At 38.7% G+C, this 18287-nt stretch overlaps 2 protein-coding genes across 3 annotated transcripts in view; one reads left to right on the forward strand and one right to left on the reverse strand.

Moving 5' to 3' along the window:
- Positions 1-157: 157 nt before the first annotated feature.
- On the reverse strand, positions 158-17392 carry prmt9 (protein arginine methyltransferase 9). 2 transcript variants are annotated; one of them, XM_088342017.1, is made up of 14 exons: positions 17149-17392; positions 15934-16137; positions 15677-15825; positions 13876-14112; positions 13604-13771; positions 13309-13411; positions 13066-13175; positions 11350-11542; positions 9725-9908; positions 9177-9532; positions 6610-6932; positions 4598-4751; positions 3167-3289; positions 158-1493 (listed from the first exon to the last, which is right to left on the reverse strand). In XM_088342017.1, exons 2-14 carry the CDS (start codon positions 16132-16134, stop codon positions 1272-1274), a joined length of 2523 nt encoding a protein of 840 aa, XP_088198143.1. In that variant the 5' UTR covers positions 16135-16137; positions 17149-17392; the 3' UTR covers positions 158-1271. The 2 variants fall into 2 exon arrangements, with proteins under 2 accessions (XP_088198143.1, XP_088198144.1); XM_088342018.1 differs by lacking the exon at positions 17149-17392 and adding an exon at positions 16904-17069.
- Positions 17224-18287, forward strand: part of arhgap10 (Rho GTPase activating protein 10) — a 54177-nt gene continuing 53113 nt past the window's right edge. Inside the window, exon 1 of the mRNA XM_088342019.1 lies at positions 17224-17341. The gene's annotated coding sequence lies outside the window, so the exon portion shown is untranslated. The remainder of the gene's footprint in view (positions 17342-18287) is intronic.

The following is an 18287-nucleotide window of genomic DNA, read 5'->3' on the forward strand; positions in this document are numbered from 1 at the left end:
GGGCAAAATATGAGATGGGTCTTATACAAAAACTGCTTTTTTTAATAGATCCTGTACAAAAATAGTTATAAGGCTCAGACATGTTCAATGATCTAAAAACATGAAATTCAGGGAAAAGTTGACAGGTAGGTGTTCAGAACAACATTCAGGACAGTAATACTGTTGTTTCACTTGTATTTATTATTAAAACAAATACATCTATTGCTGCTTTTCAACAAAGACGTGACATCAAAAGAACAATTACACCAATTAAAAACATTCATGCAACCACACGCTGTTTTAAGCAAGGGCGAGGCGGGCAGCCACCCAGGGCGCCATTTTTCCCAAAACAAGAACTTGGAAAAAGAAATGCTGAGGATCTGTCATGCGACCCTGGTAAGTGGCTCTCACTTCTGACAGCTTGTTAGCAGAGGACCCACTAAGTTGCCGCCTGACTCGTTTTCCATCGGAATGAGAGTGATGGGAGAAGTTGCCACCACCAATTTTTTTTAAATATATTTAGTGGTGAAACGATGGCACGAAATATGCTTCTATTTCATGGAGAATAGCAGCCTAATTTGCTTCTGCTGCAAATTGTTTTTCAATAGGAAGCTTCTTTCAACAAGTTCAGTTTCCCAAGTCTTGAAGACAAAGAGCTGGAAGAACAATGTGAGGCACTAAGCACCACACACTCTTTAAACTGAAAACAGCTTGTGCAGGAAGTTAAGAGCTTCCCTGACCGACCATCAAAAACCATAAGCCTCCTTGAGATAATCACCTTAATAGATGAGAAGGATCTATCTGAGATCCAACCCAACTTTTGCACTGCCTTCAGGATTGCACTCACTCTGCCAGTCACGGTGGCTCAAGCAGAGAGGAGCTATTCAAAACTGAAGTTGATAAAGTCGTACCTATGGTAAACCATGTCTCAGGAACGTCTCACTGGCTGCGCTGTCATCAACATTAATTGTGAAATAGGGAAGCAGATTACTTATGACGATATTTTCGATGATTTTGCATCAGGAGAAAACGGAAATTTCAGGTTTTAGTTTGTGTTTTTGTTTCATTATTTTATTGTTCTCTTCACTTTTTTTGATTAAATATTTGCCATTTTTATCTATATAGTATATTTATATTTATCATCTAGGCATTTTTTGATATTTTCAATTTGTATGTATGTTGTGTATTTATATTTTTGGTTTAAGCATTTTTGCAACCGACAAATATTGGTATCTCTTTTTTAGTTTACAGTGGAACCGCCACTGCATGCAACAAAATGTCAAAGTGCAGCGTCACTCATCTTTTCGCACCTCAATTGAGATGCTGCTGTTGCGGAGCTTGACTGTCAACTTGAGTGTCTCTCCGGCCTCAACCTCTAGGGGTCGCTGCAGGACAACAGCGGCCTGCTTCCAGTGGGAATTGGGAGCCAGCGTGCTGACACAAGTCTCCTCGTCCAGGTGGATGTCGTACCAGAAGGGCACCGCCGTGATTCTGCCCGTCGACGTTGTCCGAATCTAAACATACTTGGCAACTTATTGTATACTCTATATGTAATATATAGTATTTACTAGTAGCTCTTGTTTTGTTCCTTTTTAGTTTTACGGTTCTCTAACACTTGTGCAGAGACCATCCCCCAAGCTGATTTCACAAACTAAACGGCTATGCACAGGAAGTGAACGGGCTCTCCAACTGCATAATTAAGATTTGAAACCTTCAAGCGTTCATATGTAATCTAAAGATTAATGATTGGCATCTGTGTGTCATGTTCATGCCGGGAATTAGTTCACTGCGTGTCGAAATGAAATTTTGCCTATTATCAACAATTATTATAATAATTCTAATCAACCAGTAGAAGAACTTTATTTTGGAAAGCAGGAACTCACCGATGACTAAAGCCACACCTCCTAACTGGGACTTTCCACATATATATATAAAAAAAAGGTGCAAAGCTTCAAACTTTCTCGTCTCTTGCGGCTGCCTTCACATGTGCTCGGAAAGCGGGAAAGGCCTCCCTGGACTAGGCTGCCTGGAGACCGTGGCGACCAACAAGGACAAAAGCCACAGCCTCGTTTCCTTAGCAGGAAAAATGGCAAAACCAAGTCATGGTTCTCCTTTTCCCTATCCCTCGCCTGAGGGTTGCAACCAAAGGGATGTAGAGGCTTTTCTGGGGAAAGTGTTTTTTATCACTTTGCAGCCACTCAAGTGCAGTTCGTTTTTGACAAAAAAGAACTGCCAGGCCCAACAAAAGTACGCTGTGCTAGTAATTGCTCGGAGCAATATGAGATTATCAGGGTTCCTACGGCTTGAAGCAAGTTAAATTCAAGACTTTTTAAAACTTTTTTAATTCCTTTTTTGAAATCAAATTTAAGTCATTAAATACACACAATTGAAACAAACTAAATTAAAACAATAAATTTAAAGGACGTTTACAGTACTTCATGGATCCTCAGTCAAAACTGGCAACAACTAATTCCAAAGAACTTCTCCTACATTTATGAAGCATTTTTATCATGAGGCATGAAAAATGACTTTTTGTCCAGTGTAAAACTTTTTTGAAAAACATAACACTGCTATATTCATGACCAATTCTTAGTGTAGCATCATAAAAACACATGCTTGGGGAAAAAACTCAAACGTTGTACTCCTGGATGTGGAAAATTGATAGATATTACTAAAGACTTTCAAAAGTTGTGTTTAAGAACTTTTCATGCCAATTAGGGCCTTATTTTTAGAATAATGAATTCAATGCCTTTTAAGACTTTTTAAGGATTCGCAGGGACCCTGAATTATGGAAAATGGGTTGCAGCGGCACGAGAGCAGTTCACTTTTTGGTGGACAGAAAGGCAAAAAAGACGGCAGGCCTCAAGGTAGTTTTTGTTCTTTTTAAGTACCCACATGTATATTGGTTTCACATCAACCTAATATGAGTGTCAGACAAAAAGGAAGCTAGCAAGAAGCTACATTAGGTTACCAAATTACAACCTTTACTCGCGTAGAACTATAAACTTATGCTAAGTTCAAGGTAGCAAATAGCTTGGTTGTATGACATAGATCATTGTTTTTATTTCGTCTGTTAAATTTTGGTCTGGTAACAGTTGTAGCACTTAGCATTAGCCACAAGCTATGCTCCCATTTATTAAACATGATGACATTAAGATTGAACTTTTTGCCTTACTACTGAACTCACCTGGATTTCCCTGTCGTTGTAGTTAGCTTTAGCATCCATGAGGTTAAGAACAAAGAGCTCAGCCGGGTCGCTGAGGTGTCGACACACCAATGTGGAAAAATCCAGGAATACATGAACTGGAACCTAAAATGCAAAGCACCAGTGATTTCCTTATATAATTAAAACAGCTTGAGAAAATGATTCCTCATTCACTTCCATGGATAGCTTTTGTTCAGTTTGTTCAGGTTTAGATTCTCACGCACATGCTACACCAGGGGTTGGGAATGGCTCTTTTCATGAGTACATATGGCTCAGAGATAAAATTCTTGGCATGTAAAATTCTTCTTCCAATTTTGATAAGCGCAGAGTCTAGTTTGGAAAGTGCATAGCCAACATATCGCTAGTAATGTGAGTGGTTCGGTCAAGTTTATAAAGGGCACAGTCCCAACTACAGTTTACATTCAAGGTGTCACACCAACATACACCATTTTGGCTGTACGCCGCTAATGAATCCTTTGTATGGAACCTCATTAATCAATGTTCACTGTTGAGACACTTTATAATGAAAACCCACGGAAAAAACTGTAAAACACCCAAAAACGCCCATCGAGCCAACAGACCATTTCAATTGGGTGAGCAGTAGTGCTTGGCGTAGCTAGCCCCACAGCACTGTTTGCACCAAAGGTCAGTACACCAGTATCCTCGTTTGCAATATTTTGTGACATTTTTACAGAAAAAACTTTTCTTGAAACTGGTTTTGAAACGATTATTTATGAAAGAAAATTACGGTTAAAATGAGCCTCAACAATCTTGAATCACTGCAATAGGGAGACAAGTTTAAAGTGGTAAATTTGTTGTTATGGGCCAAAGTCTTGGGCATTATTCTTATTTCATACATTTTATCAAATCATCTAAAGTCACACAGTCAACTAGAATATACAGAAAACTTAACTTTTGTCTGGAGTGGGTTTGGCGCTTTTGCTGAATTTTGTCTTAAAATCTATGGTATGGCTCTCTCTCTCTTAAAAAACAAAAAACAAAACATTGCTATTTAGGTCAAAAAGGTTCACGACCGTTTGGGAGCGTTCTCCATTCGGGCCCCGGTGCTGTGGAATGCTCTTCCCCCTGAGATTTGATCTGCAACCTCAGTGAAAATGTTTAAATCTAAGCTTAAAACACATTTCTATTCTAAAGCATATGAATAACCTATATTTTATGTTGACAATATCTGTGTATTATTTGCCCTCATGTAGGTTTTAGATCAGGGGATGGTGTCATAATAGTCTGTGGTTTGCAATAATCTGTGTTCTCTGCAGCCCTTTGAGACTCTTTGTGATTAAGGGCTATACTAGTACAAATAAACATGACTTGACCTGTCCCCTGTGCTTCATGAATAACTGTAAATTACTATGACAATTAATTATAAAAGGGAATTATTTTCGGTCTACTCACGGTGAACTGGTTGATGAATGGCGCGATGTTAAAGCCGAGCGTGGCCTCCCGTCCCTGCACGGCGCTCTCCATCAGGAGTGTGTCCGACTCCACCAGCATGCCTAGCACAGTCATTTTGTGTGGGAAAACGCGACCGCCGTGCTCAAGCAGACATCTTGGAGAATATGAAATGGCAATATTTCAATAGATTTGTCAAAAAAAAAAAAAAAAAAAAAAAAAAAAAAAAGAAAAGAAAAGAAAATCAACCACAAACAATCTACATATGAGCTAGTTAAAAAAATGGAGATATGAATTTTTTCCGGGCAAAAATCGTCTGACATATGAAAGAAAATCCATGTTATTAGAATTTCCAGCTGCTACAAAGCCAGCATCAGATAGTTAGCGTGTGCGTTTCCCGCCTTAAATAGCTGATCCTGGTGTGTGTTCATTTTTTTTATAAGGGTAAAAGTAAGCAAAGAAAAGTTAAAAATGCATTGGTGCAAATAAGTGCAGTAAAAACATTTAGTTTAAGTTACCGTATTTTCATGACTATAAGGCGCACCGGGTTATAAGGCGCCACAGTGGGAACGTCAACCTAACAGTCAGATAGTTCAGTCAAACTTATTAACCCCTTAACATTCCGACGGCTCGCAAAGAAGCAAATACGTGTCTCAGAAACATACGGACATGATGTCTCTACGATGTCACCAATCACTCAAATGCTTCATTCCACATATCATGAGGAAGGTTAAACTCTTGGGATTCAAGAAATGCCAACCATTTCTTAGATTCTATTTTCTTTTTCGCTGGCAACTGTGTGGACAGCAAAGTAAGAATTTCCTTGTGCAGGGAAACACTTTGAATTGAATTTAAAAAGGCTCATCACAGAAACATCAAGATCAGTCTGAAACAAAATACTGGGAAAATATAAAGCCGGGGTAGCTCACCAAGGTCCTCTTCCAGCCATCACATGCAATAATAATACACAGCCATGGTCCTCTTACATCCGTGAGTGTAGTAAACCCAACCATGTAAAATATTTACACTCCAAAACACGCAATAATGCTTACAAAGAGAAGAAAAAATAGGCCGAAAAGAAGCTGCATTGATGGACGTTGCTTGTTGCTAGCTGTCTGTTTAGCCCCATAATTCCTGTTTACAAATACAGACCACAGTAGTAAAAATATTTTCCCCAGGCTTTAGAGCAACCAAACGTGTGATTCACATCTTTTTCAGCCAATTGCAGGCTTTGTTTTGCCCCGCTTTAGCTCATGCGAGCCTGTAAATTCTGAAAAGGACCTGCCTCCTTTACCTCTGAATAACATTAGCCAATGGTGACCGACTCAAATGATGTTTGACACATTGGTTAGGAAACGCCGGTATATATATCCCAGCATACACCGCGGACTACTTCTCCTGCTTGTCTTAGTTGCAAGACCTTGCGAATCAATATTAATCCATATATAAGGTGCAGTGTATTATAAGGCTCATGGTCAGCTCATGAAAAAAAAAATAAAGGCTTTTACGTGCACCTTATAGTCGCGATAATACGGTATTCAAAATTACAGTAACGTTAATTTTAAGTGCACAGTGAGTGCTCATGATCATCAACAGTCTCTCGTGCTCCCTCAATCCTCCCCCACCTCCATTTGCAACTTAGCAGAAATTGCAATGTATTATTTTAATTAAACAGTCGGATTCCCCTGGTCCGCACCAGTTCTAAGCCACCTGCTAGTCAACGGCCGGGATCACTCGGGGACGCGCCATGCCAAAATCCGCAGGATGGATCTGGCACGTTTCAGAAGACAACATCTGCCTGCAGCTTGTAGTCCAAAATTTACGGTAATTGAGTTTCAGTTAAAAATGTTGATGCCCGAAAATTTCGAGATACGAGCTAGACCTGGGAACAAATTCATCTCATATGTGGAGAGGCCACAGTATTTGGTATTCTGAAACAGTGATCCTTCTGAATGCAGTACACCGGGCTCCCTTGAATGCAATTTTAAAACACCCTTCTATTTCGGTTCTGTCACCTTGCCAGAGATGCCTTTTCCATCAGTTTTTGCCTGATAAGTCCACACGTCTCCACGCAGTCCAGGAAGATGGCGCTCCAAAGTTTTTCCCGGGAGGGCCTCTGCAGCGGCCCCGGCTCGTCCTCGCCATGGTTGAGCCAGAACTCCAAGCTGCCCTTCGGAACGCCGTTGGCGCGCGCCAGACGTTCCAGCACTTCCTGCTGCTTGCTCTTCTCTACCGAGCTGAAGGCCTTCACCCCGCCGTGACTGGCCGCGATGAGGGAAAGCAGGGAGAAACCTTCTGACACATCCAGGATGTATAAGGGGTCGATGGAATGAACTTCCTATGAGTTTAAAATAACACAATTTTATTCCTAACCCACACTATTTGTGAAAAGAAAACTCAAGGGGAAATGTAACAGTCAGTGACATTAAAACATGTGCAGATAAATCGCTTGTGTTAGATTAACACTGGAAACATTTGTAATTGTGTTCACTTACAAGATTTATTTAATACATTTTAAAGTGTTTTTTTCTTTTTCTTTACACTTAACAGTTGTGGGAAAAAAGGTAGTTCTCTTTAAAAAAAACATAAAATCATCATGAAAATATTAAATCAAACATACCAAAAGGATATACTTTTTCAGTTTTCAATTTCTTTCACGTTAAACTTCACACTTTTTGAATTTTCCCTTTCAAAATTGCTGAATTTTCACATTATATTTTGAATGTACAATTGGTATGGGATACATTATTGTGCTGAGCGTCTGCAGATGCAGAGTGAGGCACACAATTCTCTTGACTCATGGCAAAGAGTGATACTGAGACCAAGGAGTCGAATTTGGTGCTTACCTTAGCCCCAAATAATGGAATAAGCAATAGTAATAGCAAGTCAAGCCATCCAGTATCTTTTTTTCTTGTTGCATTGACTTTTCTTTATAACAGGATCACCTACATATTGATGCTTTAAATCTAAAGAGCAAAAGATAAACTTCATTTTTAGGTTAAAGAAAATAAAACGTTTTCTTTCTGCAAATTATATGATGCTTTCTTGCTCTGCCAATCAAATGAAGAATGAAATGTAGGGTCATTTCTTTTTGTAAATCTGACTGTGCTTTACCAGACACGAACCTCACTGCACGTCACTGTGATTAACACTATTCTAGAGTTCATCTAACACTTGCAATTTTGGTGTGTATAGGCTTCATATTTACATTTCGATCCAAACATTTATACCAATCAGATTATTGTGTAACTTTATGTAAAATTAATTTACATCTAGTCATGAATCAGTCTATTTTTTTCTCTATAATCGTGTTCAATCTGCATTATCTTACAAAGTTATAAAACTATTTTCCAGGAATAGTTAATCTCCATTTTATTCTAGTATTTTTTTGGGCAATACCAGTGTCTGAAACTCGTGACAAAAAGTTACCGGATACCAGGGCAGGCTACTTTTCAGAGTTGTCAGCCATAAAGTTGCCTGTCCCATTTTTCACAACTTGAAACACAATAATTCGACTAATAGCAAAAAAAACAATTGGGGCAAAGTATTAAGGATTGATAATCAGAATATATAACAGAACAACACTTTAAAATTTAGTTTATTATAAATCTACTAAGAACATTCATTGCATGTATATGGAATTGCTGTTTTCCATCTGCCATCAGTATGTACCTGGATTTACTCATCTTCATTCATGCAATGTTTGGGTTGCGTCGTCTGCTACAAGCCACGGGAACTCTTCTTTCCACGATGCTTTTAATGTACGTTTACGTTTTGTAGAGTCATCAAGCTTATTTCAAATATTTCTTCTTGGGCTGAGGTTTTGGCTTGATTCCTAACCACTTCTCCATTTTTCTTGTATTCTCTGTGCGTCTACTTTGGAAAATGATATGCAAATGCACAATCGTAAAACGCTCGGGAGAGTTTGGAAGCACGTAGTTATTCGATGCAGGCTTCTGATTGGCTGCTGAGTATGCAAATTGCTAAATGAACCGAAATTCCGAAATTTCCAAACCGAACGAATAATTCGGAATCGGAATATAGCAAACGTTTGATTTGAAAAAAAAAAAAAAAAACATTTTTTTTTTCTTTCTTGAAAAAGTTGTAGGCCACCCAGGCAAAGACGTTGTGTAAGTTGTACACCTGACGTAAAAAATGCACGTCCTGGGCGTCCGGTGGGGGCAGACATTTATTTCAAACACTGGCAATACACATAAAATTTTATTTGTTTTTTATTGAGTTAATTATTCTTTTTGTCTAGTAAAATGTCAATTAAATCCCCCAAACAAGCAATATTTTCTCATTGCAGATGGCAGATATATTTGCTCATTTTGGGAATCTTTAGTGATATAAGCACAATATTACCAAACATAATGAATCCCATCATTTTTTACAGAAAATGCTGCCAATGATGCATTGTTTTTGTGTGCATTAGTCCATTCTAGTTTAAACAAAAAAGTATTTTATTGGACTTCGAAGTTTCAGCTCCCAGTTATCCCTAAACTGCAGTCTGACAACTATAATTCAGATAATATCTTGACAGTATCAACATTAATAAACTCAATATTGATCCTTTACCAACCTGCATTGGAACGTCAGTGGGGTCCTCTAGGTGTTGAGCTTGCTCCTTCAACCGACTGATGAGTTTGAATAAGGCACCAGCAAAACTCCGATGGTAATCGGAATTATTGAGGAGCGCCATTTCAGAGCATTCCAGCATACAGATGTCTTGCTGCTGGCGTGTCTGGAGCGAGGCTAGGGCGGTGCACAGCTCTGCTTCGGTGTTTGATACGAGGCCGCTGGAGTCACCGGGTTCCGGGCTCGAGACCAAAGAGGTTTCCTGGCCGCCTCGAAGTACGGCCACGCTGCACAGCCTCAGGTAGGCATCGTGGCAGGACACCTCCACCACCAGCACGTCACCTCTGTGGAGGACAAAACCTTACAGAAAAAAACAACAACACATTTGTTGAAGATTCAAAAATTAGGAAATTCTACACACATTATAAAGCTTTTTATCTCTTAAATGTTGTTATGAATGTATATGAGATTATGGATAAGTAAATACACATGTAAGTCATAAATATAAATAACTAAAACATTAGATATCTTTTATATCAGTTTCTGTTTTACCATTGATGGTCTGCTCAGGGTAAATGGCCTGCTCCCAGCAAGTGTCCTCGTGGGGCCCCGTTGATAAGCTGCTTTCCTCATCTAAGTGCAACTGGAACCACACAGCCAGTGCGTCCAGCTCGCCCCCCTGCACTACTGGTAGGTGTACCCGCTGCACCGGCCGAGAGCTCAGACCCTCCAGCTCCTGTGGCGGACGTAGAATATAATAATTGTACTCAGATTTAGGAGTTAGAAGTCTTACATCAAAGCATATTTTGAAAAGGAAAAATGAGAGATCAAAACAACACCGGCAAGTTGTTTGAGGTCAGTGCTTCTTAATTATTTCTGATCCTCGAAGTCAAATGCACCATGCCCCCTTGACGGAGCCTCGCAACCTCCCATAGGGTCCTGCCCCACCATTTGAGAAACACTGCATTAGGTAAACAAGTGGTAACAAAAAGGGATAACGAGTACCGATGCAGCGTATTGGCTGCTTTCTAGTGACTATTTAACGATCCCAAACCTGATATTAAAGTAATTTTAAATTGGCAATCAATACATTATTAAGGATAATATTATTTTATATTTTTAGGTATTTATTTGGATATGTCATCTATTTTTGCAAAGGAAGGGGGATTTTATCATATATTTGAAAAATACTCTAGACCTGGGTGTCAGGATCGGTATGAGAAAAAAATGGTATAAAAAATCCCTGATATAAATTAAAAGCTGTTACTTTTAAGATAAAGGTCAAATTTTGTATTTCAGATCTAAAATGGAAAATAATCTAACACTCAATTTTGGGCAGTTTTCCTTTCCATTTTCCAAATGCAAATTATTCATCCATAGTAGTTCCATTCCCAACTGTCCAGATCATTGCACAAAAGTTAAATTGTCTAGTGAAAATTGGTGTTCCTTTATATATATATATATATATATATATATATATAATATATATATATATATACATTAGGGTGGAGCAAAAAAATCCTATATGTCATAAAAGTATTGGTTTTAGTGTAGTAAGGAAGAAGAACTACTTTGTCAGAGCAATTCAGTCACCAAAATGGGGAAATTATAGACCTCTGCATCATGCATGTAGTACAATGTAATCTGGTAACTCTATTCAAAATAATGCTTAAGTTCTATTAACTAAGTCTGAGTCTAGTTTTCCCCAAAACTGCATAATTATTCTCTATAATGTCTTCCAAAATGTTTCAAGTGTGGTGAGGATGTATAAATTAGATGTCCTTGTATGCAGTCCAATTGCCCAGACACTCTGCAACTAGGCTTGTCTGCTTGCCTGATAAACTAGTAATTAAAACCTAATGGACGAGGCAATCCCTGCAAGCCACCAATGATGCAAGATGTTTTGGTTCCAAGATGCCAATGCAAGTCAATTAATCATATATTTAATTATTAATCGCTTTGAGACCAAAGCCAAAAGAGCACACAGGGACTTATTAAACATTGTGATCTGGAAACCCAATGTGCCAATTTCGATTCCACAAGACAGAGGCAATAACTTTTTTAATTATAAAAAGTTATGGCCGGACAATCAACAGAGGTACAAATAAACCGGAATATGTTCTCATGACACTCACAATTTTTTTTTTCGGGGTGATTATTAAAAACCCTGAGCTCACCTGCACATTATTAAAGTCAATGTGGAGAACAGTGAGAGGATCTGTGAGGGCAGTGTAGCCTCCAGGCAGCCTGCTGAGTCTCTCGGTAGTGTACGGCTCCATGGAGTCGTCCGGCTCCGTGCTGCAGCTCACTGGACTGCGCAGCTGATCAGCCAGCCCCAGAGACAGACCGCCCACCTCTGAAACGCAAAGTCTGGGAGAAAAAAAAATTGTCATGATTCTTTGACTTGCCTTAGTGTATTTTGTAAACCATGCCTGTTTGTAGCATTTTTCTTCTCCAAAGTAATGAAATTGAGTAATTTCAAAAATACTCAAAAAAAGGTCTACCCATTTTTTGCACTGGAATATAATTCTTCTTTAACTTCTTAGAATCCAAATTGTTATTTGAGTAAATCAAGTGGGCCAATGACTCTTTAAGTGTGGTAATAGGTTTTTCCTAGTGGTAGTAGAAAATCACTGCTTCAAAACGGTCCTGTTAAATCAGTACTTCTCAACTTTTTTTGTGCCAAAGTACTATTTTTCATTAAAAACAATTTCAGACACACATGTCCTTTGAAAATGTTTGAGGACGATTTCCCGGCACCAGTTTCATCATCTTTTGAAATAAAAGTCTGATGTTGTCTAAATTGAAAGTCAGAGTAACAACAATATTTTTACAGTGCTCTTACTTTTTCCTGTTTTTTTGTGAAATAAGAAAAAATAAAATCCGCCAAATTATGTGCAATATTTACTATTATGATTTATTATTTTTTGCATTGCAACTGAAACAGCTTCATTGAACAAAATAAGTTATTCAATATATCTACCTATATAATTAGCATCTATGAAGGGAAAAAATAATTTTGCGGCCATTTTTTTATATGGATGGTTGTTACAGGTACTTGGCTCATCATTGAAGAAAACCTAAGACCATGAACAATGGCGTGCTTTTTAAAATTGGGCATATTCCTGCAGCACATTAGACAAGGTCTCACAGAAGACTGGATCCCTGGCACACTGGTTGAGAAACATTGTGTTAGATTATCGTGAATCAGGATAACATTTGAAAAAAAAAACTATTCCCTACCCTATCTGTGCACAATAATCCAATGACTTACAGTAATAGTGAATAGAACAACATTGTACAACTTTTATTAGTGTGTGCTCATTCTTGATGAACAGTAAAGGCTATGTTCTTTGATGGCTTGAAAAGATAAAGATTATCTAAAACTGTATATTTGAGTAAAGTCAAATTTATTTGTATAGGCCTTAATGACAAAATGTCAATTAATAATAATAATAATAATAATAATAATTTCCTTGTATTGTCATTCTGTGTAACAATGTACACAGAACGAAATGTCGATTGCACCTGACCCACCATTCCCTGATCTTAAACCAACATGAGGGCAAGGAAAACCTCAAAAACCCCAGCATTAGGAAAATAGGAAACCTTGAGAAGGGACCTCACAAGTGGTAATCCCCCGTGAGAAATATTAAATAAAATTTCTCCCTTTGGCCCAATCGAAAACTGTAAATTCAAATTTTGAAATGTTTAGCCTCAATTTAATGATTTTAATTTAATTTTATGTTACATAAAAATATTTTGTATTACATCAAAATTTATATTTTACTGGATGAAAGTGGACATGAGCGTGACAAATGGAACGAACAATGAAAATATTATAAACTCAAAATTAAAAATCAAACAAGGTGGAACTAATTTGATTTATTTACTTGTTATGCCGACGGATCTCCAGGCATTCCACAGCCATAGCAAATACGGTTGCTCTGGCTGGGATGACCCTACCAGTCGCAGAGGGCTCCTTGGGTGCACTCTGCCCAATCTGTATGAAAATAATATTAGAAGGATAAGTAAAATCAAAAAAAGGTTCCTATTTTTTATTGAGGTGGAGTGACGTAGGGCAGCAGTTACCACCATCTACAGTAGACTCCTGCCACAATTGATGTTGTTGTTACCTGGGGAGGCAAAAGAAGGTGGTGCCAGGCATGAATGAGGCTCTCAATGATGCCTTCTCCAAACAAACCGGCATCTACTGTCTCAGTCACCACCAGTGAAACCCTGGGAGAGAAAACAAAAAGGATGGAGGTAGATTAAGAGATGTATTTACTTTTTTTCTAAATAAATGAGCATACAGTATTGCACCCTGCTTTTTCGTTGATGGCAAAACACATGCAGGTCTGCTAACTGTTGATTGAAATTCAGATAGAAGCTTAAAATACAATTTCCCCTGAAAAAAAACTTTGTTTCCACCTGTGTGGGATGTCCTTGGGTACTTCCATTTCCAGAGACTTCTTGTGAAGGATCTTAATGCCTCCGTCCATCCCGTTGGCCGCCACCACCTCGCAGGCCAACTCATACATGGTTTTGGAAAGCTCGCACGCATACACCTCAGTGGCCCCCGCTTTCTTAGCGCACATGCTAATAATGAAAATGTTTTGGGGGAAATGCCGTTAAAGAGAAAGGCAAAACGATGCCACCCTAAATCAGAAAACAGAAACTTTTCCAACGTGTCTGTATCTCACCCAAGAATCCCAGTGCCAGTACCTATGTCCAGTACGGTGGTGCAACCGCCGCAAACAGCTTTCTGAATTGCCTGCTGGTACTTGCGGTTGCGCCCATGGTCGTTGAGCATGAGGAAGTGCCAGCGCTCCACTAGCCAGTTGGCCACACGGTAGAAATTCTCCCTGGCCTCCGGGAAGTCCGGCTTCAGTTTCAAAGCTTTGAAGAAATGGCCCGCTGCTTCATCTCGAAAGCCCATTCTGAGTTGTGAAAAAATATAGATACAGTGTGTCACATAAGTGACTACACCCCTCATATTTCTGCTGGGATTTCATTATATTTAAAAGAATATTACTGAATAAACATTGCTTTGACACAAGAAAAAGAAGTATGTAAACAAAGGCCATGGCTAACTGGAAAGATATCCTCTGTGAAGACTTTGTGAAGCATGTGTGGCGGCAACCAGGTCAGGAGTACAAACATGTTGGTGTTGTGCCTAAAGTCAAGCATTGTGTTGTCATCAGGGTTGGGTAGGGTTACTTTAACTTGATTACTTTCAATTACTTTTGGATTACTCCAAAACCAAATATGCTAATAAAAGACAAAATAAACTAAATATGAATACAATTATGACTCACAACACGTGGTAAGCTTTCTCTCCTGGCTTTGATCTCCGGCAAAACTAACATAAAATGCGACAGAAACAAAACAGCTTGCCAACATCATTTTTGCCGTTCCATGTGTTCCGTTACTCCCCAAGCCTGCACAAAATTTAGTAATTGTATTCATATTTAGTTTCTTTTGTCTTTTATTAGCATATTTGGAATTGGAGTAATCCAAAAGTAATTGAAAGTAATCAAGTTAAAGTAACCCTACCCAACCCTGGTTGTCATGTTTGCGGCTGCATGAGTGCAACAGGAATCGGGGAGTTGCATTTCATTAAGGGAAACACAAACTCAAGCATTGCACTGTGGAATACTTGAGGAATGAGTGAACCCCATTGTGAACCCCAACCAGCTCGGTAGCCTAGATGGTAGGGCGCCCGCTCCGAGACTGGGAGGTCACTGGTTCAAGCCTCGGCCGAGTCATACATACACCAAGACTTACAACAATGGTACTCATTGCCTCCCTGCTTGGCATTAAGGGTTGGAGTTGGGGGGTTTGGTCACCTAATGACTCCCAACACAGCAGTTGGGTCTAAAATGGCGGCGCCCTGTTTGGCTTCGGCTGCATCGGCGCGCTACAGTTTAACTGTACGGGTCAGGTGTATCGACATTTCATTCTGTGTGCATTGTTGTCATTGTTACCAAGAATGACAATAAAAGTAAATTCTATTCTTCTTCTATTCATTAGTCATTTCAACTAATAAAATAGAAAGAGAATAATGTACACGTAAACATACAACTAAAACAAAATATTACAAATTCAAACACAACACATTAATAGAGTAATACAATTTAATATCATATAGCATCACATAAAAAAAAAAATGGGTATAATTTATCAATTCTATTGATGGTTAACAAAAAACAAGTAGTTTAATTGATAGTTATGTTACTAATAATGCAAAATTTTGCATTGTATCTGCATCAGTATTTTTCCGAGTTGTATGACTTTACCAAGGAAAATAAGAATCAGTCCTTTTGTCCATTATTTTGTTGATTGTCGAAAGAGTAAAAAAAATAAGATTAGAATCAAAAACCAATTATTTGGTCGAGCATATGCCATTCATTATTTAACCAACTGCTTATCTGCTTATAGCGGAACCAAACCCAGCAAGGGCCACCCTGGACTGGATGCCAGCCATTAAAAGGGAGAGAATACCTAAAGAGGTGCTCGCCCATGCTGTTCACAATGACCTCATCTGCCGGGAAGATCTCCAGTGCTTGCTCGTAACAGCCAAATAGTTCCTGAATGCGGCCTGCAGAATCCAGCTCTTCTGCCCATTTAAAGAGTGTGAAGCGGAAAGACTCCTATGAACAAAAGAATAGATATATTTTTTGTAATGATTTTCTTGGAGAAATAATGATCGTGCTTTAAGAAAGTTTGTTGCTGTTGTTTTTTTAGCTAAGCACTCAGACCTTGGCAAAGTCCTTAAACTCAGGTGCGAGGTTGAGCACCAGGAGGTAGTGGACGAATGCAGGCCCATAATCCTGGTTGAAAAGGCACTGCTGGGCACTTTCAAGGGAGCTTGACACCAGTTCGTTCCTGGCCGGGTCCTCTCTGCGTCGTCGCCGGGTTCTCCTGCCACCATGCTTCGGCCTCGCACTGGCATTCGGCATTCCCTGTAAATAAATTGAAACGGTAATCTACCAATCTCACATGGATGATTGCCTGTACTTGAGCCATGGGATTTAAACTCAGGTGCTCTCCACTGAGAAGCAAATATCCACCACTGGATTATGCTGCTTATTTTAACACCAAAACTAGGCTTAAAACACACTTCTATTCTATAGCTTATGAATGACCTATATTTCCTGTAGATGATATATGTGTATTAATTGTTATTACAACATCCATTGCAGCCTGGTCATCTTGGAAGGGGGATTACTTCATGTGCTTTCCCTTCTCAAGGTTTCTTCATTTTCCTCATGTTGAGGTTTTTGAGTTTTCCCTTGCCCTCGTGTAGGTTTTAGATCAAGGGGTGGTGTCATAATTGTCTGTGGTTTGCAATCATCTGTGGTCTGTGCAAGCCCTTTGAGACTCCTTGTGAGTAAGGGCTATACAAATAAACATGACTTGACTTGACATTACAACTTCTTCACCCAAAAATGATTACTCATTCGTTTTAAACTGATTAATAGCCCCAAAAGTAGTTTTCGGTTTTAAAAAAAATGTTGTCAACCTCAGAAAGTTTAATCCATCCATCCATTTTCTGCAATGCTTATCCTCACCAGGGTCGCGGGGATGTAGATTAATATCAATTCGAATTGTCTTTCCATACATCTTTATTAAATGTTATTTTGGCGAAGATTTTATTGTCAAGTGCCCAAATAACATTAACATATCTGTGGAATTATACTTTTCTAGAAAAATTATAAGAGTCGCAACCTTGAGTGCAATAAGCGTTGCGGGTTGCAGACTATTCTCTTGTCCCTAGGGAGCTGCAAAATCATGATTTGAGACTACTACCAAAATATACTTTTTTGGTTTTGTTTCCATGGACTAATGATGGATTGCAACGTTGAGTTAGCCAAGAAGTATTGGCAAAATACAACAAATGATCGTTACAATACGTCATGGACAGTTACTAATAAATGGATGCATCCTGCCAAGCGTCATTAATGTGGACCTACCGTGCAAAAGTTGAGATCACAGTCTGATGATGTATTGATATCGTTTCATTAAAAGTAAACAATACAAACGTTTTAGGTGACGTCTCAGACACACTCTCCGTCAAAATAAGTCTTTAAGCCTTTGCATTGTTTTTCTTCTCCAAGGAGGCATCTTGCAGTCAACCCAAAACAAGAAAGAAGAAAACATCAACACGTAAGATTTCTCCTAAAATCAACCGCGGCTATTGGCAGTATGCAAATTGGGTCCTTCTGTTAAATCAGTTCGGGTGGTAAAAAAACTTGCACGCATGGTTCCGCCTCATAGTGACATTTAAAACATATACCATATTTTTACAATTTGGAAACGCTAAAAAATGCTCAGCTCAACCACAAATTCTTATTATTTCACAAAAAAAAATCTTTAGCGTTTTTAAGCAAATATACGTAAAAATAAAGGCCTAACCTTGTAATGTGCATATCTGTAATGGATACTTGTGACCCTTCAGTGACTAAAATGTGTAGGCCTAGTGGTTATAACCCCCCCCCCCCTTCAAAAAAAAAAACATGTTTAATCTTTATTTAAAAAAATTTAAACATGTTTTCATGTAGAACCGCACTGAGGGTGCCATTGTAGTCACGAGCCTTGATTTGGTTCCTCTTTATGTCAAATATTCATACCAAGACTGCAAGGTGCTAGTCACACTTGTCATTTCGATTACTTCATTACTCCTTTGTAATCATCGCTCCATTTTTCAATGTACATAACTGTTTTGTATGAAGTAAATGTCTTTGTTCTCCTTTTCTTCCACTTGTCAAAGTTCAGCATCATAAGTAGGCGAAGTCGCACAAACGAACCAATGCTCAGGCACATAAAAATTATTGCTTGATTTACAAGATTTTGATAACAATTTCCAAAGACAATGCCTTTTGATTGAATAAACCAACTTAAACTAAAGGAAAAAAACAAAATGGAAATCTAAGTCGTTTTCAACATGAACGTACCTGAATAGTTCAGCGAAAAGTTATTTAAGTACAGTATCGTTAAATCATATAGGTTTACAACTTCATAGTGTAGTTTAGAGTCAAACTAATTGATTTTGTCTTTAACCTTCCTACTCTATCCGTCTGTCTGTCTGTCCGTCTGCCTGTCTGTCGGTCCG

The sequence above is a fragment of the Urocampus carinirostris genome, chromosome 8 (genome assembly GCF_059441175.1).
Source record: "Urocampus carinirostris isolate Australia breed hairy pipefish chromosome 8, RoL_Ucar_1.0, whole genome shotgun sequence".
In the NCBI taxonomy this organism is placed as follows: domain Eukaryota; kingdom Metazoa; phylum Chordata; class Actinopteri; order Syngnathiformes; family Syngnathidae; genus Urocampus; species Urocampus carinirostris.